Source organism: Pseudonaja textilis, chromosome 7, assembly GCF_049901715.1.
Source record: "Pseudonaja textilis isolate UNSWEBS1 chromosome 7, rPseTex1.2, whole genome shotgun sequence".
In the NCBI taxonomy this organism is placed as follows: domain Eukaryota; kingdom Metazoa; phylum Chordata; class Lepidosauria; order Squamata; family Elapidae; genus Pseudonaja; species Pseudonaja textilis.
This window is the reverse complement of record NC_141996.1, coordinates 15,551,059-15,578,800: the sequence shown is the minus strand read 5'-3', so window position 1 is coordinate 15,578,800 and position 27,742 is coordinate 15,551,059. Positions and strand designations below refer to the sequence as shown.

The window sequence follows — 27,742 nt, the reverse complement described above, 5'->3', positions numbered from 1 at the left end:
TAAGTTCCATTCAGTTGCCCAAACTCCACCCCACAAGGGATTATGGCGTCATTAAAAGATGATGATTGTAACTAAATGCTAGAATTTTTTCTTTCTCTCCATTCCTCCCCTTTTTCATTATTTTTCTTCTTTTTTTTATATAGAGGTGCTATTTTGATTTTATTCTCTTCATCACCAAGATCTAAACAAAACCCAATAAACAAAACAATAACTATGAAAAGGGTATTTAGAAACCAGGACCTGCCTGTTACTTCAGTGATGGACAAGGTTTGGGGTCTGCAGTTTAACCTCCCCCACTTTTTAATGTGTCATGGGAAGCTATCTGGTAACATGCTGTCACAACAAAGGGTGGAACTGAACGTTTTTAACTTCTTTTAGGGGGCTGGGAGTGTGAAGAATAGCAAGAAACTGCAGGGAGGCAAATTGCTCAAACATGACAAACTCTAAAATTGTTTTCTGGTCAGAATCAGGTCCTTTGAGAGATTAAGCATGTGGGAGTAGTAGATGCCTGTAAGAGGCCTCTTGCTTCCCTGTCACTTAACTTTTCAATAAAAAAATAAACCCCCAAAACCTTAGCTAAGTTGGGTCCCTTTTATCACAAGATTCTATGAACATAATCTTGGGATGCTGATGTTTTTATGCAGATCACAGATTGGTCATCCTCACTGTTTACCTTCATGAACCATTGTCCTGTCCTTTCATCTTCCCAGCCTCTATGCATTCGGCTGGGAAATTTAGACTTGCTCTGTATAGCCGGAGGAGAAGCTATACTGGCGTTTGCTGTATTTCAAGGAAAGTATGTATCTTAGCAAGAACGTACTTTATTTGAGAGCTGTGATTTGCATCAAACAAATGTAAGTCAAAATTCATCTGAGAACTTCTCACTAAGATTGAGAAGAACAAGCACCGTTCTCTACACTTCCAAAGGTAAAGTTAAATCGAGTCCAATTCTAGGGGGCAGTGTTCATCTCCATTTCTTAGCTGAAGGAGTCAACATTGTCCAAAGATCCTTTCTGTGGTCATGTGGCCAGTATGACTATATGCTGAAGTGCACAGAACAATATTACCTTCCAGCGATGTGGTACCTATTTATCTACTTGCATTTTCATGCTTTCGAACTGCTAGATGGGCAGGAGCTGGGGCAAGTAATGGAAGCTCACCCCAACATCTGACACTTGGTCTCAAACCTGGACTATCAGCTTTCTAGCTGACAAAACAGTGCCTTTAACCACTGAGCCATCATGCCCACTTTGAACACCTCGGTCCCGTACAATTACATTTGCATTATTGTGTATACATGTTTGTTTACAAAGACATATACCTAGAGAACACAAGGGTTGCTTTCAGTAATGTTTAGTTCCAGCAGTGCAATAATTCATTGTTGCTATTAAATCTGGAAAGAGTTGTTTTGAACTCTTTGTTCTTTTCTACATAATGCTCAAAGCACTCTGCCCTATATGTCATTCTTAGGGCATTTCCTATCGCTCCCCATCAGTGACTGACCCCACTCTTACGATGGAAGCCTTGGATCAAACCATTGCTGGGTTTGATACTGTGGAGGAATTGCTCAAGCACTTTAATCCAGACACATGGCAAGAAGATATGGATCACCTGTACACAGAGAGTGCCCCACCTCGAGGCAGAAGTTTCTATGAGAGGAAGTCGAAAGGTAAGAAGCAAAAATGGTTAGATGGATGCGTGGCAGAGTAATCTGTTCAATACAATGTTAATTTTGTGACTGACATGGTTAAAATCCTTGGAGGGATGTTGTAAAATTTTAGCAACCATATTTCATTCAGTAAGAATTAAAATTCTTAACAACCAGTCTACATAATGAACATAAAATCCACCTGCTCTTACAGGTGCTGATGCCAGCTGTTCTTCTAAGTGTAGTGTGATTTTTTTATTTTTTTAAAAAAAATTATTGGTTTTTAAAAACAAATATAAACAAACAAAACATAAAAACATCAAGCTGTCTTCCATAGGAGTACATACAGTGTGCCAGTTGGTTTACAAATTGTTTTGTGCTTCCATTTTGTAGTCTTCAATTACAATTACATTACATATAATCTCATATTGTCAATCAAAAACTAAATACCTTAGTATCATTATTAATCAATCATTTGAGTATACTTTTATTCATTCATGTTTTACAAGATAACCATAATTTACTTAATTTATTGTATAACAGTTCATGTCATCCCAGATCTATCCTAAAATCACTTTGTAGTTATAATAAGAAAGAAGTACATCTTTATATATTTATTATTTTCTAGAAATCTACATATTTCATTACTGTACTTTGTTATCTAACCATTGATAGAAAAGACCCCAAATTTTATAAAATTGTTTATCCTCTTGTTCTCGAATTTCAAATGTCAATCTACTCATTTCAGCACATTCCAATATTTTCTTAATGATTTCCTCCTGTGATGGTATCTTCTCATTTTTCCAGTTTTTAGCAAATACAATCCTAGCCATTGTTATTACATTTACAATCAGGTATTTCAAGTTTTTACTATATATTTCAGGTAAAATTCCCAATAAAAATATCTCTGGTTTCAAGTCTATATGTTTTTTTGTCATTTTTTCCAACCACATGTGGATTTTAGTCCAGTATTTTTTAGCATCCGCACAAGTCCACCACATATGGTAATATGAGCCAAGTGTCTGATAACATTTCCAACATTTTCGGATTTATTCTTGAACATTCTTGCTATTCTTGTCGGGGGGGAAATGCCATCTGTAAAACATCTTATACAAATTTTCTTTATATGCTGTTGACATTGTCATTTTATAATTTTGAGACCACAATTTTTGCCATTTCTCTAAATCAATCCCATATCCAAAATTCTTCCCCCAAGCAATCATTGTTTCTTTAACTTGTTCTTCTTCTAGTTTAATTTCTAATAGATTTCCATATAATTTTTTAATCACCTTTTCATCAGTACCTGTCAAAATCTTATCTAAATCAGTCAATTTATCAAGAAAACCTTCTGTTTTAGAATCTTTATCATACCTTGAATGTATTTGCGGGTATAAAAACCAATTCATCTTCATACCTTGTTCCTCTAGTTTTTGCATAGATTTAAGTTCACCCTTTTCATTCAGTATTTCACCATATCTAACTGTTTGTTCCTTGTTTTATATTATAGGATATGAAAATGCTTCAATAGTCGATAACCAGACTGGAATTTTCAAATAACATTGTCTTTTAACCTTCTCCCAGTTTAACCACAGAGACTCCCGTATATAATGTATTCTAAAATACCCCTGTTTTAGTTCCTTTGTACCATAAAAAAGCATACCACCCCAACAATAGATCATGTCCTTCTAATGTCAACAATCTAGCATTTCTTAGTGTTATCCATTCCTTAGCCCACATCAAATTTGTAGCTTGGTAGTACAATTCCCAATTAGGCAAACCAAATCCTCCTCTAATTCTAGCATCTTGCAAAAGTTTTAACTTTATTCTCGCTTTCTTACCTTGCCATATATATTTCAACATGATTTTATTTAAATCTTCAAAATAATCTTTTCCAAGCCTAATTGGAATTGTCTGAAACAGACATAAAATTCTGGGTAATATATTCATCTTGATTGTTGAGATTCTCCCTATTAATGAAAGTTGTAAGTTTTCCCATTTCGCCAGATCTCGCACTATCTGCTGTTTAAGTTTAATATAATTATTCTCTTTTAATGTACTACATCTTGCTGTCAAATATATCCCCAAATACTTGATCTTATTCGTGACTTGAATTTTCAATAGGTCTGCCAGTTCTTCCTTTTGCCTTAATAGCATATTCTTTGTCAAAATCTTTGTCTTATCTTTATTTATTTTCAAACCAGTCACCTTTCCATATGTCTCTATCTTTTCTACCAATTTTGATGCTGTTTCTAAAGGGTCTTCTAAGATGAAAACTAGAGCATCCGCAAATGCTTGCAGCTTAAATTCTTCCTTTTTGATTTTCATTCCTTTTATATTCTTTTCATCTCTAATATTCCTGTTTAACACTTCAAAAGTTAACACAAACAACAAAGGTGATAGTGGGCACTCTTGTCTTGTTCCTTTTCTTATATTAATAGAGTCTGTCAGCTCTCCCTCTATCATTACCTTTGCCATTTGCTTATAGTATATAGCTTCTATTGCTTGGATGAATTTTCTAGCAAAACCCATCTGTTCCAACAATAATAACATGAAACACCAATTCACATTGTCAAATGCCTTCTGTGCATCTAGAAATATCAGAGCTATTTGTTTTTCAGGATGTGCCTCGTAGTATTCCAAGGTGTCCAAGATTACTCTCATATTGTCTTTAATTTGTCTCTTTGGCAGAAATCCATTTTGATCAGGATGGATAAAATTATTTAAATATTTTTTAAGTCTTTCTGCCAAGATCATCTTGTTGATGATCCAAGCTCTGTAAAGGACCTTGGAATACTCATCTCTAATGATCTAAGTGCTAGAGCCCACTGTAACTACATAGCCAAAAAGGCATTAAGAGTTGTTAACCTAATCGGACGTAGCTTTTTCTCTGGTAATATCACACTACTAACTAGAGGATACAAAACATTTGCTAGACCAATACTTGAATACAGCTCATCAGTCTGGAAACCACATTACGTATCTGATATTAGCACAGTTGAGAAAGTCCAGAAATATTTCACAAGAAGAGTTCTCCACTCCTCTACTCGTTGTAGAATACCTTATGCCACTAGACTTGAAATTCTAGAACTAGAAAACCTTGAATTACGCCGTCTTCGGTCTGATCTAAATATGGTATATAAAATCATACATTGCAATGTCCTACCTCTCAATGAATACTTCAGCTTCAACCATAACAACACAAAAGCATACAATAGATACAAACTCAAGGTTAACCTCACCAAACTTGATTGCAGGAAATACGACTTCAGCAACAGAGTGCTCAATGTCTGGAATACTCTACCTGACTCTGTAGTTTCTTCCCCAAACCCCAAAAACTTTAACCTTAGACTGTCTACTATTGACCTCACCCCTTTCCTAAGAGGTCTGTAGGGGGTGTGCATAAGCGCACAAACGTGCCTACCATCCCTGTCCTATTGTTTCTTTTATTTTTCTTATATGTACCCATTTCATGTATTCATAACTATGTATATACTTATACTTATTATCTTGTAAGCAATTGACAAATCAAATAAATAAAAATAAAAAATAAATAAATATTGAAGTAAAGATTTTGTAATCTGCATTTAGTAAAGAAATAGGTCTATAGTTCTTAATTTGTAATAGGTCGGCATCCTCTTTAGGAATAAGTGTAATATAGGCTTCTGAGCATGATTTAGGTATCTTCTTCTTTAACATAACTTCATTCATAACTTCTAGCAATGGAAGATTCAACAATTCTTGTAATGTTTTATAAAATTCTGCCGGAAGTCCCTCTGGGCCTGGTGCCTTTCCATTATTTTGCTTCTTGAATTCTTCAGTTAACTCCATCATCGTTATGTTGCTTTCTAACATTTTTTCAGTCTCTTTAGGTATCTGAGGTAAATTAGCATTCTGTAAGTACTGCTTAACTCTCTATTCATCAATATTCTCTTGCATATATAATTTCCCATAAAAGTCTCGAATGATTTCCTTCTTCTCTTTGCTACCATGGCAAACTTGGCCTTGGTCATCTATTAATTACAATATTTTCCTTGATTCTTTCTCCTTTCTCAATTTATATGCTAGCCATCTACCTGGTTTATTTGCGTCTTCAAAGTAGTTCTGTTTGGCACCTCTAATTTTCTGTGCTAATTCTTCTTTTTCTATTTGACCCATTTTTATTTTTTTTAAAAGTGATTATCTCCCTCTTATGCTGCAGTGAGATAATTAAGATGGTTGCAGAGGACAAGAGTAGGTAGATAATGGTAATTAGCTAACTGGTAATTAGGACATCCATGTCTTATACGCAGCAACTGGCTTTAACATAAAGCCCTAAAGCATTTGTTCCCTGGAAAAATAGTTAGCAATGTCCAGATTTTATTAGATGAGCCCAAGGCAGCTGGATATATCAGAGGACACTTTAGTCAGTTGAGCAAACTAAAAAAATATATATTCTGCCTGGAGCAAATACTTATTCCTTACTACAGTACTATATTGGTTTGAGAAATTCAGCACCCAATGTAATATATGCATTATTGTTCAAAGTGGATGCATCTATGATTCTTGATGCATTGCAAGTTGTCTTTTCACCATTTTGATTGACAGTGCATGCGTGTCTACATACGTGTGTGTGTGTGTGTGTGTGTGTGTGTGTGTGTGTAGGCATAAAAGTCGCAATGCATGCCTTTATTTTCTGGAGGGTGTTTGTATGTGTGTCTCTGTTGTGCCTGTACATGTGTCTCTGTTTATTAATGGCAAACTCATTTTCCAAATAACTACGTGGCCAAAATCCTTCTACCCATGCTAAAAATGGGGATGCCATCAAGCTTTGGAGGACCTAAGGTTTGAAAAAATATGAAGAATTCCAAAAAAGAATGTAAAGAGGTCTGAACATACTGCATGTGCTCATCATATGTGTATATATGATTGCTTGATTGCACCTGCAATTTCTGTATATATTTGAATGCTACCCAATCATATGGAAAACTTGAACATTCATAAAGTTATAATGTTGATATTATTATATTATATCCATTACATTACATTATGTTACAAGTCTATGGAGATTCCCAGTGATCCAAGAGATGGTTGTCTCAAAGGTACTTTTTCTAAGACTGCTGGACTTTATTTTTCCTCGAAGACATTTTGCTTCTCATCGAAGAAGCTTCTTCAGTTCTGACTGAATGGTGGAGGATGGAAGGATTTATATTCTTTGCAGTCATCGGGTCATTAGCACTCTTTCTGAGAGCCCTTGAGGCCACTTGGAGGCCCTCAGGGTCACCTGAATAGTGCAGATGGGTGTAGAATCTCCTTGTAAAGCATGGTGTGTTATATTGTGTTACAGTACATATAGTACAGTACAGTACAATACACTACATGATCATAGGTTGCCCGATGCCCAATAACCTGGGCAGAAAATGCAACAATCTTTTCAACAGGATACTCTTTAAAGCTTAAGAGAATAGACAGGTCTTTTATAGTTCCCTGAATGTCACTAGGGTGGGAGTCATACAGATCTCTGAAGGGATGTCATTCAAAAGGACAGATATTGTGACAGAGAAGGTGTTCTTCCTTGGTCCCGCAAGATGGCATTGCAATCAGCGTTGTTGATATTCGCATTGCATTTGTGTTGGAAGCACCAAGGCGCTTCCAGGTTCAAAGCATTGCCGGGGACATCACAGTTGTCCAAGGGACGTCCAGGAGCTCCAGGAGCTGGAGCAAAGACAGTAATGCCTTCACTCTGCCTGACCACACTGTGTGCATTATGCATGGGCATAAACAATTGGATACTGGCAGTCCCTCAAATAACATGCCATATGCCATGAAGGTCTCTACAGATGATAAACAGTTTGAATGGTATATGGATAACTTGCACCTTGAATTGCACCTAGAAAGCAACCTAGAAAGCAACTGAAAGCCAGTGCTGCCTCTAAATATGGGTATCAAAACTGTATGCCACACATACTGAACCAGCTGCAGCTTTGGGAGGGTCTTCAAGGGCAGCCCCATGTAGAGCATATTGCAGTAATACAAATAGGAGGTGACTAAGGCAGGGGTGACTGTGAGCAAGGCTTCCCACCCTCTTTACCTAAGCCATCAATAAAAATGTGTAAAAATTACAGGGCCAAAAATCTAAAACCACTAACTCAGATTGGATGAGGAACAATTGATGAACATTTTTGTTTCAGCTAAATGTCCATTTAATTGTTGTGCCACTGAATCCATACTTAACTAGCTTGCTAAGTTAATTCCATACTTAACCATCAGAATATCATGGTGTAATTGGCGTGGTTGAAATCACGGTATATTATGTCGGAAACATTTCCACCTTTTACTAATTGTAAATGTCATTATAACCCAATCATGAAAATGAGGTAATCTTAGAGTGGCAAGATTCATTCTCCACAAATCGATAGAATAGAATAGAATAGAATAGAATAGAATAGAATAGAATAGAATAGAATAGAATAGAACAGAACACTTTATTGGCCAAGTGTGATTGGACACACAAGTGTGATTGGAATTTGTCTTGGTGTAAATACTCTCAGTTCTTTTCTGAGAATGTATCTCAGAAAAGATACATTCTTTAAGAATCAAGAGTCATAACGTACAACACTTAATGATAGTCATAGGGTGCAATAAGCAATCAAATCATACTAGGAAACAGTCAATATAAATTGTTAGGATACAAGCGACAAAGTTTCAGTCCTACAATCACAAGTGGGAGGGGATGGGTGATAAGGAGTGATGAGAAGATTGCAGACTTTGTTAATTACCATCTTACTTTTAAAATGATTTACAATACTAATAGAGTTGGAAGGGACACTGGAGATCTTCTAGTCGAAACCCTGCAGAAGCAGAAGACCCCGTCCCTGTCCAATCTCTTATAAAAAGCCTCGAGTGATGGATCATTCACAACTTCTAAAGACAAGCTGTTGGACTGCTCATTGTTCTCACTGTCAGGACATGCCTCCTTAATTCCACTTTTTCTGTCCTTGATTGGTTGCCATCCATTGTTTCTTGTCTTGCTTTGGAAAATAGGTTGACCCCCCCCCTCTTCTTAGAGAATAAATAATAAGAACATTATTATTATCCCAAAGGTGCTTTTTTCAGGATGATACCGGACATTCTAGTTTTTCCTTTGAAGACATTTCACTTCTCATCCAAGAAGCTTCTTCAGCTCAGATGCTCTTGGATGAGAAGCAAAACGTTTTCAAAGAAAAAAAAACCAAGAAAGACCAGTGGCCTCTTGAAAAAAGCTCTTTTGGGACAACCATGACCTGGATGACTGAGAATCTCCATAGACAACATTATTGCTATTTAATAATATTGAACAAATAAGAACAAATGTAAGAACAAATGCTTACAGGTCTGTCTCTTTATATGATGGTTGAGAATTTTCAGACCAGCATGGTCTGCAGTTCCCTAGACACTTATTTTGTCATTAAAAAAAAAAAAAGATAGCAAAAATATTAGCTCTCCTTCAGTCATCTGGCACTTTCCCAGTTCTCTCAGATTTCCCCAAAGATAATATATAAGGGTTTAGCATGACTGTCAACTAGCTCCTTTCCTACCTTACCGTGCATTTCATTTGGCCCTGGAGATTTAAGGTCATTCTGAGTAAATAGGTCTTTCCTATGTTTCTATCAAACTGAAGCTTATTCATGCATTCGGTATGATAAGTAGCTGCTTCTGAGGGATTTTTAGACATATGTAAGTCACACAGTGTGGCAGTCTGACTTTTCCAGGCTAGAAAAATATCACCAGCTATACAAAATGTTCCTGGATTGAGAAAGGGGAAGAACAATGTTGACACAGTAGTCAAAACAAATCTGTTGTATTCATTGTTTTTCATATCTTCACAAAGAACCAACAGGGAGAGGTAAGCAAAGGAAAGTAAGGATTGTGAACCTTTTGAATAGAATAGAATAGTGAATAGAATAGAATAATGAATAAAACAGAACAGAATAGAATAGAATAGAATTCTTTATTGTCCAAGTGTGATTGGACACACAAGGAATTTGTTTTTGTGCAAATGCTCTCTCAGTGTTCATAAAAAGAAAAAAATAAGTTTGTCAAGAATCATAGATATAACACTTAATAGTAGTCAAAGGGTACAAATAAGCAGTCAAATCATGCTAGGAACCATAATAATAAGCTATCTAATCATACTAGTAAACAGTCAATTAAAAATCATAAGGATACAAACAACAAAGTTACATTCATGCATTCATAAATGGGAGGAGATGGGTGGAAGGAAGGATGAGAAGATGAATAGTAATAGTAGTGCTGACTTAGTAAATAGTGGCACAGTGTTGAGGGAATTATTTATTTAGTGGAGTGATGGTGTTCGGGGAAAATCTATTCTTGTGTCTGGTTGTTCTGGTGTGCATTGCTCTATAGTGTCATTTGAAGGAAGGAGTTGAAACAATTGATGTCCAGGATGTGAGGGTTTTGGTTTTTTATAAATCAAGATGTAGGAAGGGTTCAGATGAAAGCACCAGAAAACTGTATGATCATATAACACATGTATGAAAATGAACCATTATCAAATGGTCAAACATCAGAAACAAAATATATAGATTGTCTTAAGTCAGGGGTGTCAAACCCGCAGGCCAGATGTGTCACATGCAGGCCATGCCCACCCCAGCTCCACAAATAGGAAAAATGTCATGAAATGTCACATGACGGCAACGTGATGCCACAAGTTTGACAGCTGTGTCTTAAGTGAAGCAAGTGCTGTCAACAGAACCAGTTTATCCTTTCAGATATTACCATTTATTTATTACCATACTATTACCATCTGGCAGGCGGTACAGAATAATAGAAACAAGGACAAATAGGCTGAAAAACAGCTTCTATCCCAGGGCTAGTAGTTCTTTTGAATTCTGCTGTATAGTGCAGTGCTGGTGTGGTGTCGGGGGTTTTCGGTTCAATGTGTGAAGGGTGAAGGATGTGTGTTTGTGCTTATTTTCACAGTTATGGTCATGATGTGCACTGAAGATGGTGTTTGATTTTGTTGTATGATGTGCAATGACAATAAAGTAAACTAAAGTAGATGCTAATTAGGCTGTGTTGGAGAACTGAGGAGGAATGAAATGGTACACAAGATTGTACCATTGTACACCTGACTTGAGAACAATTAATCGGTGTAACAGGTTGCCTCCAATTATTGTGGGTGCTCCTCCCTGGAGGTTTTTAAGAAGGCATTTGTCCAGAATGTCAGAGAGTCTCCTGCTTTTGCAGGGGGGTGGACTGGAAGACCTCCAAGGTTCCTTCCAACTCTGTTATTCTGATTGCCAGATCAAGCTTACTTATAAGGAAAAGATGCTTTCAGAAAGGAAAAGTGTACATGTGGTTAAATGTACACTCCAATCAGTGGGATTTGAACGCATCAACTTTTAGATTTCACTCATAGAGATTCATTCATCCTTAGAGAAACACATTTTCGTTCTGTAGATTATATTATTCCACAGCACACAAAATGCTATTCAAGGAATAATTGAGCCAGTTGGGGCCCTGTTGATACAAGTTTAGCACACTGTGAGAGATTTACAGGTTAAACAAATTTGCTGCTGCCACTGGGTTATGCTTTTTAAAACAAGGGTTAAGAAAATAAAGGAATATCACTGTGTAGTGTTTTTCCAACACACACTGTGAAAATGGAACAAGTTGCACGCTGAAACATAAAGCCTTCCTGTGAATTCCCAGTGTTCTGAATCATCTCATCTATTCATCATTAATATTTTTCCCCAGTTCAAACCAAAATCAAACAAAGGAATTTGATGTCTTCCAGATTGACAAGACAATGTCAGCGAGTAACTAGAATCCTCCGTGTATTTTTCTTTGAAGGGTTCTGGGCCATCTGCCAATAAGCCAAAGTATTTTGATTGCTGAATGCAAAATACATTTCTGCTGTTCGCTTGCAGCAAATGTTTATCCTTTCTTACTCCAAGACTGCTGTTTTAAAATGATTTATATATGCATTTGCATAGATTTCAAGAATGCCGGATTCCAAATGCATAATTTTAAAAAAGGTAGAATGATTAAAATAAACATAATATATGCATCCAACAAGGCCATACATTTTCAGTGCCTTCCTGGGCATTATCAGGGTGGAAGTCATTCAGGTCTCCAGGGTGATGCAGTTTCAGAGGGCAGACACTGTGACGGAGAAGGCATGTTTCTGATAGATGGTTTCATTCAATGGGGAAAACCTAGAATGCACCAATTCTCTCAGAACCCAGCCAAGCAAGCAGAAACAATCAGAGACAGATAGCAATAGCAACAGCACTTAGACTTACGTACCGCTTTACAGTGCTCTACAGCCTTCTCTAAGCAGTTTTACAGAGTCAGCCTATTGCTCCCAACAATCTGGGTCCTCATTTTACCCACCTCAGAAGGATGGAAGGCTGTGTCAACCTTGAGCCTGGTGGGATTCGATCTGCCAAATTGCAGGCAGCTGGCTGTCGGCAGAAGTAGTTTGCCGTACTTGCACACTAACCAGTGTACCACCGAGGCTCTTTTCCATGAAGAGTTAAAGCATGATTATTACCACTTTGAATTGCATCCAGGATCCTGGCAACCTATACAGCTCACAGAACAGGTGTCATATGATCATATCATCTCTCTATATCAGGACCGTCAAACTCCAGGCCCGCCGGCTGGGTGCATCTTGTGTTGACCATGCCCACACCCAGTTTAGCAAAGGGGGGAGGGTCCCAATACATCATGTGACACCATTGTGACGATGTGAGTTTGACACCCCTGCTCTCTATCATAACCATTCTGTGTATAACACAATTTTTTTGTGATGTGTGGAGAGGTGACTTTGAGGCATTGTTGATTCCTGGTGACCTCCGAAACAATCCCTGCAGTTTTTGGAACAATTCGCCATTGACTTCTTTGTCACCAAATTGGTTCTGTACTTAAGGCAAGACTGGAACTCATGGTCTCCCAGATTCTAGTCTGATTCCTTAACCCCCAATGCCGTACAATGCATTTAGTTACATATAATGCAACATTGATTAATTTGAAAGATTTATTAGATTGCCTGTCTCATCATTCAAAGATTTGCACAATTTTACATTTAAAAGAATACCGTTGGGCAAGGGTGTCAAATTCACGTCGCCACATTGTCATGATGTGATGTATCGTGATTTCTCCCCATCACTAAACTGGGGGGGGGGCAGTGCTTGACGCATCCAGCCCGAGGGTCGCGAGATTGACACCCCTGCTGTTGGTCCATGAAAAAGAAAACCAATTTTATTATTATTTATTATTATTTATCCCACCTGTATACAGTAAGTAACTCAAGATGGAAAACGTAACTAATACTGGTCTATGGAGATTCTCAGTCATCCAGGTCATAATTTTCTCAAAGGTGCTTTTTATTTTGTTTTCTCCAAAGACAACTGGACTGTGTTTCATTTGAGGAAGAAGAATAAAATATTTTGTTCCTTATCCAAGAAGCTTTATCATTTGTGATTGGATGGTGAGGGAATCAATTACAACTGAAGAAGCTTCTTGGATAATAAGTGAAATGGTTTTTTTTTCTTTCTCAAATAAAAAAAACAGTCCAGTTGCCTTTTGAACAAAAGAAAAGAAAAATAGCACCTTTGAGATACCTAATGTGCCTTCCTATTTTCCATAGCAACAACAACCTTGTAGAATAGATTGGGCTGAGAGAGAATGACTGGCCCAAAGTCATCCATCTGGCTTTCATGCTGGAACTCATGGTATCTTGGTTTCTAGGTCAGCACCTTAACCACAAAGCTGAACTGGCTCTCATAGGAAATTTTAGATTTTCACAGGGCTGTCTCATGTGATAAAATATTGAATGTAGCTATTTTCTCATTAAAGCGCATCTGAATATTTCCCAAGAGAGCTATCTAATCCTTTTCTCTTGTAGAGAAGGATAAAGGCTTCCTGCTGCACTGAACCTTATTCAACTGTCGCTGGATGGGTTCAGACATTATACTAAGCCACGGTGTGATTTGTTACATTACACATTGTTTTGCACAGATGAAGCTATTATGAATCATGGCTTGATATGAACTACTAGTCCATTTTGTATGGCTAGATGAATGATGACTAAAATAAACAATGGCTTAGTTTAGTTGTGAAATTGGTCTATCTGAGCTCCAGCAGATTCTTATATTTTGGTTGTTCTTGATCTTAGAAGCTTGCTTGCTTCTTATCCTCATTTACCATTTATCTTCTAGTTCTAACTAGATTTGTTGTCTGGATCATTTTAGATTATTAACCATAACCCAACCTGTCAACATTAGGTAAAATGTTGGGGTTATTGACCATGCCAGATTTCCCCCCATCTTTTCTATGAAATACAGTTTGTCAGTCTTATAAGGGTTCTTTCCATTCTCACTTTGGTGAAAATAGCAAGAGCAAGAGCACTTAGACTTATATACCGCTTCACAGTGCTTTGCAGCCCTCTCTAAGCAGTTTACAGAGTCAGCCTATTGCCCCCAACAATCTGAGTCCTCATTTTACCCACCTCGGAAGGATGGAAGGCTGAGTCAACCTTGAGCCTGGTGAGATTTGAACTGCCAAATTGCAGGTAGCCGGCAGGCAGCAGAGGTAGCCTGCAGTACTGCACTCTAACCACTGTGCCACTGAGGCTCACTGAAAATCATTCCCAAATCTAGTAAGTCCCTCAGAGGTTTAGCAACAGGCACACTGAAACTAATTCTACATCAAATTGTTCACTTATGTTTCATGGAAACATTTCTCCAGCCCCAACATTCCACCTTCAACAAGTTCTTATGCTAACTAAATTAAAATTAATGATGAAAAATATGAGAACATCTTATGTGTAGTTGTGGTTTATAGAAAAGTGTTTAATTTAGGCCTGCTGATAGTGATAGCATGTATTAAGTAATTGTGGAACAGCTCATTCTGAGATTTGCCACATTCTTCAAATGCAGGTGACATTTTTAATCAGGCACGTTAGCTAACTACTTCCATATATTTTACTTGTAGCTGTAGAGATGGACTATAATGGTCTACAGCATAATAATAAATGAAGAAGAGAAGCGTCAAATGATTCTCTGGAAACAGTAGCTTATCACTATAGAAAATTTACTCATTGCACCTGTGAACTCCTATTTACAAATTACTTCCGTGTGAATGTGTGCCTACAGAAAGGTGAGATTGCTTATGGGTGCAATCCAGCAAATATGAGAGACAGAGAGAGAGAGAGAGTATCTCCTGTCACTACAAATTAAGAGAAAATGTGATGCTTGGTATGACCAATTTATCTCCAAGGCATAAACCCTTTCTTTAAAAAGAATAGGTGTTCTGTAAAGCCAGATTCATTCTTGGCTTGAATCCATGGATATCACACAAACAGACCCTTTGTGACAGCAGTAATTTCATTCTGGTGACGCGACTTGACCTTCTTCCTTTGAGGTAATTGACATGCCAAGTTATATGAGCCATAGAATTCATTTCTTGTGAATGGTTGACATTCCATTCAATAGCCCAGCCTGCTGAATGGGTCTCTTTAAGACTCAACCTTTTCACCCAAAATGTTTCACCTTGGATGGTCCAGTTGAAGGATAATACAAACACTCCCATGTGTGTAGCTACAGATACTTTACCTTTTCCAACTGACTAAATAAACAAAAATAAGTACATGCTAAAAGAAAAAAAGTATTTGATTTCATCCATGTACTTTTAATATCTTCATTTAAAATGTCTTGTTTTCAATTGCTTGGGGGTTACTGCTATAATGTTTTCTTTCCCAACTGGTTCATGAAATTATACATAATAGGCTTCAGCATTTTTGTCATTCCAAAGCTTTGAAGAACTTACAAGAACATTCAGTTTCATTCTAAGCCTTCAGTGAACAACTCTACTCCTTTCCCCTTTGTAAACTTTAAAAAAAAAGTGAAGAAATAAATTTTAACAGCTTGGAAGATTGGCATTAGGACAAGCTTACCCAGCAATTTGGTTCTGCCTGTCCAGTGTAGATTTCCAAATTTGCTGGAAAATTAGAATTTAGTTTGGCTCAGGTCACAAAGTGTGGGTTTCATCCCTCAACCAGTGGTGGTATGCTACCGGTTAGGCCCAGTTCACCCAAACCAGTAGTAAAAATAACTGAAAAACACTACTGGTTCAGACAAACCAGTTCCTCTAATGATCAGCTGAGAGGATAAAAGAAGCAACAAGTGCATGGGTGGGTGGGAGGGTCGTTCCTAGCTTTTCGTTTCTTCATCCTCTCAGCAGATTGGCATGTTAAGGGCGTGAATGCATGCATGTTAGGGGCATAGGCACACACATGCAATCACCCACCGAACCGGTAGCAAGCAAGTTAGGAACCCACTACTGCCCTCAACCCTACTCTTATTCTCAAATTCACCAATGCCATAACCTCAGTTTTCAAATAGTATATCTGGTGATTTTGTCTAGATCTGCAATCTTTTCTTCCCTAGATGTTTCCTATGTACATGTTCATGTGATGGTCCACCCGTGTGGTTTTTTTTTTTTTAAAAAAAAAAACCCAAACTCTTGCAAGATTCCAAACGACTTTCAAAATCTCATGGGAGTAATAGACATCTTCTTGAAAGGTCATAAGGCTCTGTGTGTGTCTGTGTGTCTGTGTCTGTGTGTTCACATCCATGGAACTTCCATAAGATATTTCCTGAGGCTGGTCCTTTCTAGTCTTTTAGGGTTTTACTTCCATAATTCCTAGCCAGCATTTTGAAGTAGAACCTATGGAATTTTAATCTAACAATTCCATGTCCGGAGAACTACCCACAAGGGATAAAATGTCTTTTGCTAGAGTTGGTGTTTATTCAATAACTGACAGACACAACATTTGCATTTGTCTTCAGTGACTCCTGTAGCTTTTCTACATACTTAAAGAGCATTATTTTAAATATTTATTTTGATGCCAAATTTCATTGATTTGCCTCTAAATTTTTTAAGGAGATAACTTCCTCTCTCTTTCTCACTGATGTCACTTTAGAGCAGTAGTTCTTATGCACTTCTTTACCTTTGCAGCTTGTCAGCTACCAGTGCCCATAACTGAATTGATGTTAGATATGCCCAGAGGTGGTATTCAGCCAGTTCGGACCGGTTCTGGTGTACCAGTAGTGGAAATTTTGAACAGTTCAGAAAACCAGCAAATAGTCCCTCTGGCTGGCCCCACCCACCCACCACCCACTGTTACCTCTCCTATATTCCCTTGTTTTTTAGCTCAGCTGATTTGTGTGGCAGAGCGGATTGCTGCGACTCAGCTGAGCTAAAAAAAAGCACATCTCACTAGCATTGATACATAGGGCGGTCTTTGAGCCCTGCATGCGCACTCTCAAAAGCAGTAGGAAAACATTTGGAAAGCCGTGACTGGATATGCCCACAATTAGTGACAATGAAAAATTAATCTCTCATTGAAAAGCTTTTCTTCCTCATAAGCAGAATAAGGCAGAATGGCCAGACATGAAAGGCAGAAGAATTTGAAGAATGACAGAGCATCAAATTTCACCCTTTAAGAGGAATAATCAATAGTTTTCTATTCTCCTTCTTCTTTGCTATGCACACCAGATCTTGCTTCCAGTGCTTGAGTGCACTGGTAACTCCCATTGATTTTATGCTTAAATCTCAAGGAATATATACATCTTTGTAGAGATAATGGCGCTCTTGGGAAAATAGCAAATGTTATAAGTTATTATTAAAGATTCATATATTTAATATCAGAATTTATTCTGATAGCCCGGGCATCCATTCCCGTATGTAAAAAATATGTATATGAAAGTATTGAGAATTTTTACATTTGAGATCCTGCATCAGATCACTGAAATGTCACCTGGTCACTGTGTTTTATTTCAAGATTTCATGCAGAATCTTGTTTGTAATCTCAGAAGTATTATCCACTTAAAAAAAAATCTCACAACAAATGACTGGATGCTATTGGTGACCGCTGTTTTAGTACATAAATTGTAATTTCATCTTTGGATCATTCAAAGTCCTCCTTAGCTATCGCCATCATTTCCACCAGGTGTTTCCTGTCTGACATTAATGGAGTATTTGAAAGCAGAAGTCTAGAATCATTCTTATAAAGCATGGGTGTCAAACTTGCTGCATCACATGACATATCATGACATTTTCCCCCTTTGTGGAGCTGCATGGGCATGGCCTGTGTGTGATACATCTAGCCCACAGGCCACCAGTTTGGCATCCCTGCTATAAAGTAAAAGCAATGGTGATTAAATTCCGTTCCAAACATACCAAATTGTAAAACTCATCCCCTCCTTTCTGTTCCTTTAATAGGCTTTAAAAAGGATTTTGAAAATGAAATGAAACAGGAAAAAAGTGAAAGAAGAAAAGAATAAGGACAAAGGGGTCCTTGGTGCTCTCTGAGCTTGTTTGTTTTTTTGCAGACATGTCATTACCCTAACTAAGTAACATCATGAGCACCAGCACTGATGATGTTACCTAGTTAGGGTAATGAAACGTCTGCAAGAAAACAAGCTCCTCACTTCAACCCTGAGTTACGAATATTCTCCTTTATTTGTACAAAGTTATAGTCTTTCTGTTACATGAACAGAAAGATAAATCTTAAACTCATGTTATCAGTATAAGGTATTGTTTTCTATGTCTAAGAATATTTTTCCGACACCCATCCTTGGTAAATCCATAGTTCTTCATCATCTATATATATATAAAAGCAAAATACCACTCATGCATCATCACAAAATATCCAGAACCGTAAAGCCTACAAACTTGAAATTTGGCATGTGTGTTCCTCTTGGCTTCTAGGTGCTCACTAAGAAAAGATTTTTCAAAATGACCATCAAAGCATTTGTATTTTGTAAATTATTAACACACTCTGATGCTAAGGAGTTCTACTTCCCCTCCCATCTGAAAAGAAATCTGTTCCAAATGCAAAACACAAGCAGAGGAGAGGAGTTTCAGTTTTAGTTTCACAGCAGCAACCAGCTTTAGTACAGAACAGTTGAGCTAAGCCATGTCCAGGCTCCTTGCTGTCTCCTTCTTGCTCACACAGCAAATACTGTTTCAGTTTCCTCAATTCTCTCACACACTGACAGGATGCTAGCCAGATGAATACCGATGGATGCGGGAAGGTAGAGGCAGAATTCCCCCCACACACACTTGTTTTCCTTCCAAAAAACTAAGCCCGACCACATAGTTTTGTAGCGAAGCACAGGTATCGAGCTAGCCTAAAGATAAATTCCAAATTTTGAATGTGTAACTCAGAATCACTTTTATATTTTTACCACACATTTCTCTTCTAAAATCCATATTACCAAAAATATGAATATTAAACCAAAAGAGGATGATATTGAGGCAAGACCATATCATATACCTAAACATCATCACCATCATTTTACACTTCTGACATATCTAATTTGACAATTAAGCCACCAGTTGATTGAACATAAGTCAAGAATGTGGCTACAAAAAAGGTAAATGTAATTTTAGAATACAAAACAGAAACAATGTTCCTAAATTGCAGGAAGTAATGGTTACCATTCTGCTTTGGCCAATCTCCCCCTCAAGTATTGTGCTGAGTCCTGGGGTGTGACAGAACCAGTTAAACTGAAAGAACTTTAGATGTCAGGAAAGACAATTACAGAATGGAAATTAAGTCCTTTGAACAGTAATTGAAGGCAGTGGAAACATTTAACCTTGAGAAAACTATAAAGTGAAGAACACATGCTTTCTTCAGATACCTGAAGGTCAAGACTCCAGAAGACAGGATAGGCAATAAATCACAGATTCAGATTGGATTCAGATTGTTAGGGACCAAAAAGAAGAAACACTTCATAATAGGATGAACAATAGACCAGTTCAACAATAGACCAGCTGCCTGGAAAGGTGATAGATTCCTTTTCACTGAATGTGTTGGTGGAGAAGTTAGACATCCCTAGTCTGAGATGTTAGTATTATGTTATTATCAGGGGTGGGATTCTACCAGTTCTGTCTACTTCTGTAGAACTGGTTCTATGTTTGCTGCTGTTTTGGCCCACTCGCCCGCCCGGGCTCTTACCTGACCTTTATTTCTTGCGTTTTCAACTGCTTTGCGTGACACAGCTGCGGTTGAAAAAGCAGGAAAAAAGGGCTTTTCCAACCACTGTGCACTTGCATGAGCACTGCTCAGCTGTCCAGGCAGCTCAGCAGGTCGTAAATTGCATTCGCACAAGGCAGAACAACAGAACCGGTAGTTACACCGGTCAGATCCCATCCCTGGTTATTATTATATTATGTTATTATTATGTTATTATCTTACTCATGTTTATACTTATACCTATTATCTTGTAAGCGTTTGACAAATCAAATAAATAAACAAATAAACAAATAAATAAATGCTGGATTTTGAAATCCTCCCCTTATCCAGGAACTAATTACCTAAGTTTCCCTTGTTACAGGGTTAGAAGCACAGTACTTTCAGGGACCTTTTAAAGGAAGGTGTTGAGTCACGCAGACCAATTTTTGCAAAGTTAATTATAAACTTTTTTATGTCTATCCTAACAGAAAAAAATAATCTCCTAGCAGCTTCTGATCAAATAAGATTTGTTCCAAAGAAATATATAAATGACAAAAAAAAGTGTTACAAGTATAAGAAATCACTCTATATAACTTAATAAAAGGATGAAGTCCATGCTTATCTCCTCTGGCTTGAGTGTTACTTGCATTTCCATGCAAATATTTGTATTTTTGGTGGTGCAGTGGTTATAACGCAGCATTTCAGGCAAACTCTGCCCACAGCCTGGAGTTCGATCCTGATGCAGCTCAAAGTTGACTCAACCTTCCATCCTTCTGAAGTCCATAAAACGTGAACCCACATTGTTGGAGACAATATACAAATAATGCTTATCACCCAGAGATTTCTGGAAGCATTACAGGGTGGTGTATAAGCCTAAATGCTATTGCCAATGTTATTGCTATTTTTGTAATTTCTATGTGTTTTTCTTTGCTTTTAAAAATATAGTTTTAATCAGACAAAGCCCCCATTCCAAGATCTGCACAGCCTGGCGGTGACTGGATTGTAATAAAAATTAATTTAGCCCAGAGATTAATTGTCAGAGTATATGCATGAACTGGAATAGAAAATGGTAACAAGGTCAGCCAATGAATAGGCATAGCAACTAAATCACCCAAGGAGGATAGTTTGGAAACTGAAACTAGCCTAGGTTGGAAACTGAAACTAAAAGTAGCCTAGGCGTGGCTCTATATGAAGGTCTGCAACTCTGCAGCTATGTTGAATCTCTGAGTCTGTGTATTGAAGATGAAACTAACTTGCTTGCTTGCTGAAGACTGGAGCTCTGCTCTGAACTTGCAACATGTTTCTGTTTGCTCCATGTTGGAGAAATCTACAACTGGTTTGTAAAATCTTATTATGCTTATAAAGATGTTAAAAGAAGCATCAGCCATCTGTGTTTATTTTTCTGGCGCTGAATTATCGTTGCAAAACTCTCAATATTAATGGATTCACTGACTTCTATGGGGAAGAGGTATTTTATTCACAAGTCTGCTCTCTCTCTTTTTTTCTTCCTGATTCATTTTGCCTGTTTCAGTGGATTTAGACAGGCTGAACGATGAGGCAAAGCGTTACAGCTGCACTCCAAGGAATTACTCTGTCAACATTAGGGAAGAGCTGAAGCAAACCAACGCCGTCTTTTTCCCTCGCTGCCTCCTTGTCCAGCGCTGTGGAGGGAACTGTGGTTGTGGAACGACAAATGGGAAATGCGCTTGTACAGCAGGGAAACTGGTGAAGAAGTATCACGAGGTATATTTGCTTTTTATGTCATTTTTTTTTAAAGTGCAAGTTTGTCAAGTGCCATTGTCTTTTTTTTTTTTAAGCTAAAGATAAGTACAGGTAGTCCTCGACTTATGACCACAATTGAGCCCTAAATTTCTGATGCTAAGCGAGACGGTGGTTAAGTGAGTTTTGCCCCATTTGATGACCTTTCTTGCCACAATTGTTAAGTGAATCACTGCAATTGTTTCGAGAGTGGCGCAGTGGTTAGAATGCAGTACTGCAGGCTACTTCTGCTGACTGCCGGCTGGCTGCAATTTGGCAGTTGGAATCTCACCAGACTCAAGGTTGACTCAGGGGTGGGTAAAATGAGGACCCAGATTGTTGGGGACAATGTGCTGACTCTGTAAATCGCTTAGAGAGGGCCATAAAAGCACTGTGAAGCAGTATATAAGTCTTAAGTGCTATTACTATTGTTTTGCGAGTAACACAGTGGTTAAGTGGCTCTGCCTTACCCATCGACTTCACTAGTCAGAAGGGCACTTGTCCTGGGCCACTGCAACTGTCATAAATATGAACCCATTGCCAAGCATCCAAATTTCGATCAGGTGACCATGTGGATGCTGCAACAGTTGTAAGTATGAAAAAACTCATGAGTTACTTTTTTAAGTGCTGTGGTAACTTTAAATAGTCACTAAAGGAATAGTTGCAGAGGGGGTATTCAGCCAGTTCTGACAGGTTCTGGAGAACCAGTAGCGGAAATTTTGAGTAGTTCAGAGAACCAACAAATACCACTTCTGACTGGCCCCGACCCCATCTATTCTCTGCCTCCTGAGTCCCAGCTGATCGGCTGGGTCTTCTTTTGTTGCCCTGCACAGGAGAACAGAGCTGGAAAGCAGGTTAGTGGAGTGGGGAGGGAATGGGATTTTATAGCATCCTTCCCCTGGAGTAGGGTGGGAATCCTTCCCCTGCCACACCCACTAAGCCACGCCATGCCCACCAAGCTACACCCATAGAACCGGTAGTAAAAAAAAAAATTGAATTCCACCACTGAACAGTTCTCAGTCAAGGACTACCTGTAAGGTTACTTCTTGACGCTCATTCAATTAAGAATGTTTCCCACATCAGTAGATAAATGCACATTTGGATGGTTCTGACTGGCTGAAAATACATATTTATTTTCCTTCCTAGAATACCGGCACCCCTCTCACAAATCATTGTTAACTGCAGTAAAATTTACTAATGACAATCAAGATGGACATATCCAATAAATGCCAAAGCACTGTGACATCTGATTCAGCGTTTTCTTTTTAAAAAAAAAATTCTAAGGGATGCAACCATTTAAATAATGGCATGGGAGCAAGATAGGGTCTTATGTCAGGAAAAGGTATAATTGGGGTTAGCAGGTCAACCTGGCACTGTTGTAAATTGCAAGCAAAGAGTGGCTATTTGTCCTCCTCCTCCTCATGAGATAAAGCATGAACAAAGTCTCCTGTTCTATATCCATTGGAGTAATAGTCTAAGGGGAGGATGTATTGTATCAGTTCTCCTAGTCTGGCTTCTGAGTCTTTAGACAAGCATGTAGGAACAAAAAGTATGAGGATGGGGATTAAAATAAACAAATACCATTTAAAATATACTTTTGCAGAGCCGCAGCTTGGCAAAGGCTGCTGCCCTGCTTCAGTGCTGCTCTCTGAGGGATATGATTGTTGAACTGACTTTAGGAGCAGGGTATATTCATTTGGGCAGACTGCCTGGGCTTCTTGTTGTTGTTAGTCACGAAGTCATGTCTGACCCATTGCAACCCCATGGCAGAGGTGGTATTGAACCAGTTCGCACCTATTCGGGAGAACCGGTAGTGGTGATTTGGTATGGGTCGCCGAACTGGTGGTGACCCCTGACTGGCCACACCCCCGAACAGGGTCGCCCCATCGCCCGGTCGCCTGCTTTGTCCCAGTTGCTCTCCTAGCTTTCCATATCACGTGGTGGCCATGGGGTAGCTCGGGTGGATGTGCGCATGTGCAGCAGCCCCGGGACATCTGCCTGCCTGCCCTCCCTCCCAGAGCACGTTTTCTTCCTTCTCCTGGTGTCGGATGCACCTCTTGCAGCCTAGGCCAGCCCAGCCAGCAAGCAGGTAGGTGGGCGGATATCCCGGGGCATCTGCCCCCCCCTCCGCTACCAATGCCTGCAGCAGCAGCCACTCGGCTGGCTTAGCCAGGAGCCACCTTTTCTACTCGCCTGTGCTTGGTTGACACCTCTTCACTTTGCCTGAAGCAGCTGGTCCTACCCCTCACCCTCCCCTCCCTCACCTGGCCTGACAAGGTAAGGGCGATGGCAGGGGATAGCAAAGTGGCCAGGTTCCTATCTTCCCCTCTCTCTCCCCCACTCTTTGTGTCCGTGTCCGTGTGTGTGTGTGTGTCTGTGTGTGTGTGTGTGTGCCAGTAGCGAGTGAAGGAAGAGAAGGGTCGCCTGAAGGGAATGGCTGAACAAGGATCACCAGCTGCGCTGGAAGCGTCTCATCAATTTCCATTTAACATCACCGGTGCCTTCAGCTCCAGCCATGCAGAGGCAGACGCGCGTGTGTGCTTGCCATTCCCACCTACCCACGCCATCTGCATGTGGTGACCCTTCCCCCCCCCAATGAGGGAGAAGACTGCATTTCTCCTTCCTCCTCTCCCCTTTCCTCTTTCAGGGACTTCCCACCCACCACTCTGCTTGCTCTTTGCGTGGGTCTGGCCAGCTGCCTCTTCCCTACGCTGCCTTCCCCTCAAATATCCGTTCAGCACTCGCCCCCTCTCAGCCCTCCACACGCCCCGCACAAACCTGCTCAATCACCCACCCCGCCCCAGGTCATGAAAGAGATGAGCAAAGGAAAACGGGGTGGTACTGATGCTGCGGAAGATGCCACCCACGAAGGAAGAAAAGGCCTGGGAAAATGGAAAGAGCTTTTGCGCGCTCTCTCTTCTGAGCCCTACTGCCTGCAAATCCCCCCTCCTCACCTCTTCTCCTTCCCCCAGCCCTGCCAGTGTAGTCTGCAAATCCCCCCCACCTTCCACTCCATGATGCAAAGCTCGACAGCCCCCCAAATGCTGCAGAGCTCCACCCCACAGCATATTGCAAAGCTCAACCTCTCTCTCTCCCACCCCGCCACCCCGAACCCCATCACTCGCCATGCTCCGTACGACAACCAGCAGAAAGCAAGTCAATGCAGCTTTCCTCCTTCTTCAGGTTAGGGAGAGGGGGGAAACCTTCCACTTGGGTGGTTCATGCCCTGTGGAAGCTCCTCTGTTTGCCACCATCCCTTGAAAGTAGCGAAGAGCGCTTGGCCCAGCCACAGCTTTTAAAGTGAGAGAGAGACAGAGAGACAGAGACAGACAGACAGACAGACAGACAGACAGACAGACACTGACACACACACACACAGAGAGAGAGAGAGAGAGAGAGATGCTGACTGCTTCTGTGACTCCATCCAGTCACTCATTCCCAGGCTGTCCCCCTCTTCTTTTGCCCTCAATCGTTCCCAGCATTAGGCTCTTCTCCAGTGAGTCCTTCCTTCGCATTCATCTTCAGGATCTGGCCTTCTAAAGAGCAGTCAGGATGAATCTCCTCTAGGACTGACTGGTTTAATCACCTTGCAGTCCGAGGGACTTGCAGGAGTTTTCTCCAGCACCATAGTTCATTTTTTGGTGTTCAGCCTTCCTTATCGTCCAACTTTCACAGCCATACATTGCCACTGGGAAAACCATAGCCTTGACTATACACATTTTTGTTGGCAGTGTGATGTCTCTACTTTTTAGTATGCTGTCTAGATACGCCATAGCTTTCCTCCCCAGGAGCAAGCGTCTTTAAATTTCTTGACTGTAGTCCCCATCTGTGGTGATCTTGGAGCCCAGGAAAATAAAATAAAATCTGTCACTACCTCCATTTCTTCCCCATCTATTTGCCAGGAATTGAGAGGGCCAGATGCCATGATCTTAATTTTCTTAGTTGCCTGGGCTAGTGATGTGGAAAAATGTATAAAAGCAGTTTGAATTTATTGTATGGACAGAAGCAGGAAAAATGCATATACCAATTCCAAAATGGAGATGGAATACCTACCTCGTAGCCAAAGGTTAATATAATTTATGATGAATCTGCTGAATTTTAACAATTATGTTGCCTGTTGACATGTCAGATAGTAGCCAATGGAACGATTATGTGGTCAGTTCCATGTGGAAAGTCCTACATTCCTGGGCTCCATATATAAAATAAAGGAAATTTACTTATATGATGTGCCATAAGGGTATTTCTATTCTTATGATATTACAGACTAATATTATTAAAGATGTTGTTCTAGCTTCAGCCTCAAATGACCTGTCCATGATAAATTTAGATGTGCTGTATATGTATCCTTTACTGGTGGGATTCAAATTTTTTACTACTGGTTCTGTGGGTGTAGTTTGGTGGGTGTAGCAGGGAAAGGATATTGTAAAATCTCCAATCAGAGGTGGTATTTGCCGGTTTGCCGAACTACTCAAAATTTCTGCTACTGGTTCTCCAGAACTGGTCAGAACCTGCTGAATACCACCTCTGCCTTTACTGCTGAATTAACAGTACAATGAGTGTAAATCTAATATTAATAGGACCCATGAAAATAAATCAATTTTGGATACATCAAAGGGTAAGATAGATGTGAACTCAGGAACGGTTCATTCATTATTTCTTCTTCTTTTCTTCCTCTTCCTCCTCTTCCTCTTTTTCTTCTTCCCCTCCTTCTCCTCCTCTTCTTACTCCTCCTCTTTCTGTGTATGTATGTTTTCTCTCTCTCTCTCCCTTTCTCTCCTTCATCCGGAAGGAAGGCTGTTGACCATTGCTTTGCTCCATATTAATCTAGCCACTTTTTTTTTATAACTGACAGTAGTACACTGACTTCCTTTGTATCTTAGAATCAATATAACCATCTAAAAAGGAGAACATGCCAGTTCCACAAGGAACTCAGGATTTTCAAAATTAACCTTACATACGTGGTAGAGGAGAATCCCTTTTCCCAATACCTTAAGAAGGGAAAGGACCAGCTGAGAAGTTTGTATGCTGATGTGTTGGTTATTATCCATGTAGATATTACTGTGCTGCATGAACTGTGCTGCAAGCGAAAGGCAAGTCACAATTATGCCATCATTAGGAACGATAGAAATCGATTCACATGAAAGTCTTGTTGATAATACTCTTGAAAGCTACTGGTCTTTAATTAAAATAGATAAATAATAACTTGACATATGGTGATGCCAGTATGCCCTATTCACATCACAAAGGAACTGTGATATAACTAACATTTATGCCCAGTTGACTAGAAGTCCACCTTGTGGTTGTTTTGCCGCATGCATGGTCAGCATTTTACATTTTGTATATAAATCGTTATAAATTCTATAACACCGAAATCCCTAATTATGAATGGATAATATTCTGTTTATTCCAGATCTGGAAGGAAACTATCCAATATTGAAATAAGGTGTAGTCGTCTTCAGTTTGAGTATTTTTTTTTCAATCTTACATGGTCCAAAATGTTCATAAGCAACATAGTGCATTAATTTACTAGACACATGTTTCTAAAACAGTATCTTTTTTAGATACACTTGCCCTTCCTTATTGTGTCAGCACGGTGCTCTCCAGAAGCATTTTTTTTCTGCTGGCCAGCTTCACTTTAGGGAACGATCAACACAACAGATCTCTTGTTTGGCTGCTGGGACAATTAGCACAGCATTTAGAATAGATTAACGGAGTTGGAAGGGACCTTGGGGGTCTTCTAGTCCAAACAGCTGTTTAGGCAGGAAACCCTACACTGCTTCAGACAAATGGTTATCCAAACTCTTCTTAAAAACTTCCAGTGTTGGAGCATTCACAACCTCTGGAGGTCGTGAATTTTTCTGATAGTTGTTCAGCTTCACCACAGCTTTAACTCTTCATGGACAGGCCCATTGTGATGATAGGGGACATGTCTTACCAAGTTACCTGGGCCTCCTTTTGACCTGTGGACTCTAATGGGTAAGATGCTCCATCACTCGTTCCAGCCATTTGGCCAAAGAAGACCAAGTTGGGTCAAGGAGCAGATCCTAAGTTCAGAAGAAGGTAGTGCAAGCAACCTTGAAAAACAATCTCCATAAAGAGAAAAGAGGGAACAGAAAAGGAAGACTCTCACAAAAAAGCCAAAGGGACATTGAAACAATATCCCTTTGTAATATTTGTAATATTGCAAAATAAGATTCCCATATACTCTCGGTGAGAATAAGTCCTTTAGAGTGGCAGTTGCCACAGATATATTAATACAGGCATGTGAGAGAGTGAATACCTGTGAAACTAAGATAACTGCAAATAGCCTGATCATCCATGCCTAATGA

The 27,742-nt window shown here is 39.4% G+C and overlaps 1 protein-coding gene across 2 annotated transcripts in view; it reads left to right on the top strand.

Annotated features, from left to right (window-relative positions):
- Positions 1–27,742, top strand: part of PDGFD (platelet derived growth factor D) — a 184,659-nt gene that overhangs the window by 154,658 nt on the left and 2,259 nt on the right. For both annotated transcript variants that reach the window (XM_026706948.2, XM_026706947.2), the window contains 2 exons: positions 1,471–1,669; positions 21,187–21,398. In XM_026706948.2, the coding sequence (XP_026562733.1) occupies positions 1,471–1,669; positions 21,187–21,398 (411 nt within the window). The remainder of the gene's footprint in view (positions 1–1,470; positions 1,670–21,186; positions 21,399–27,742) is intronic.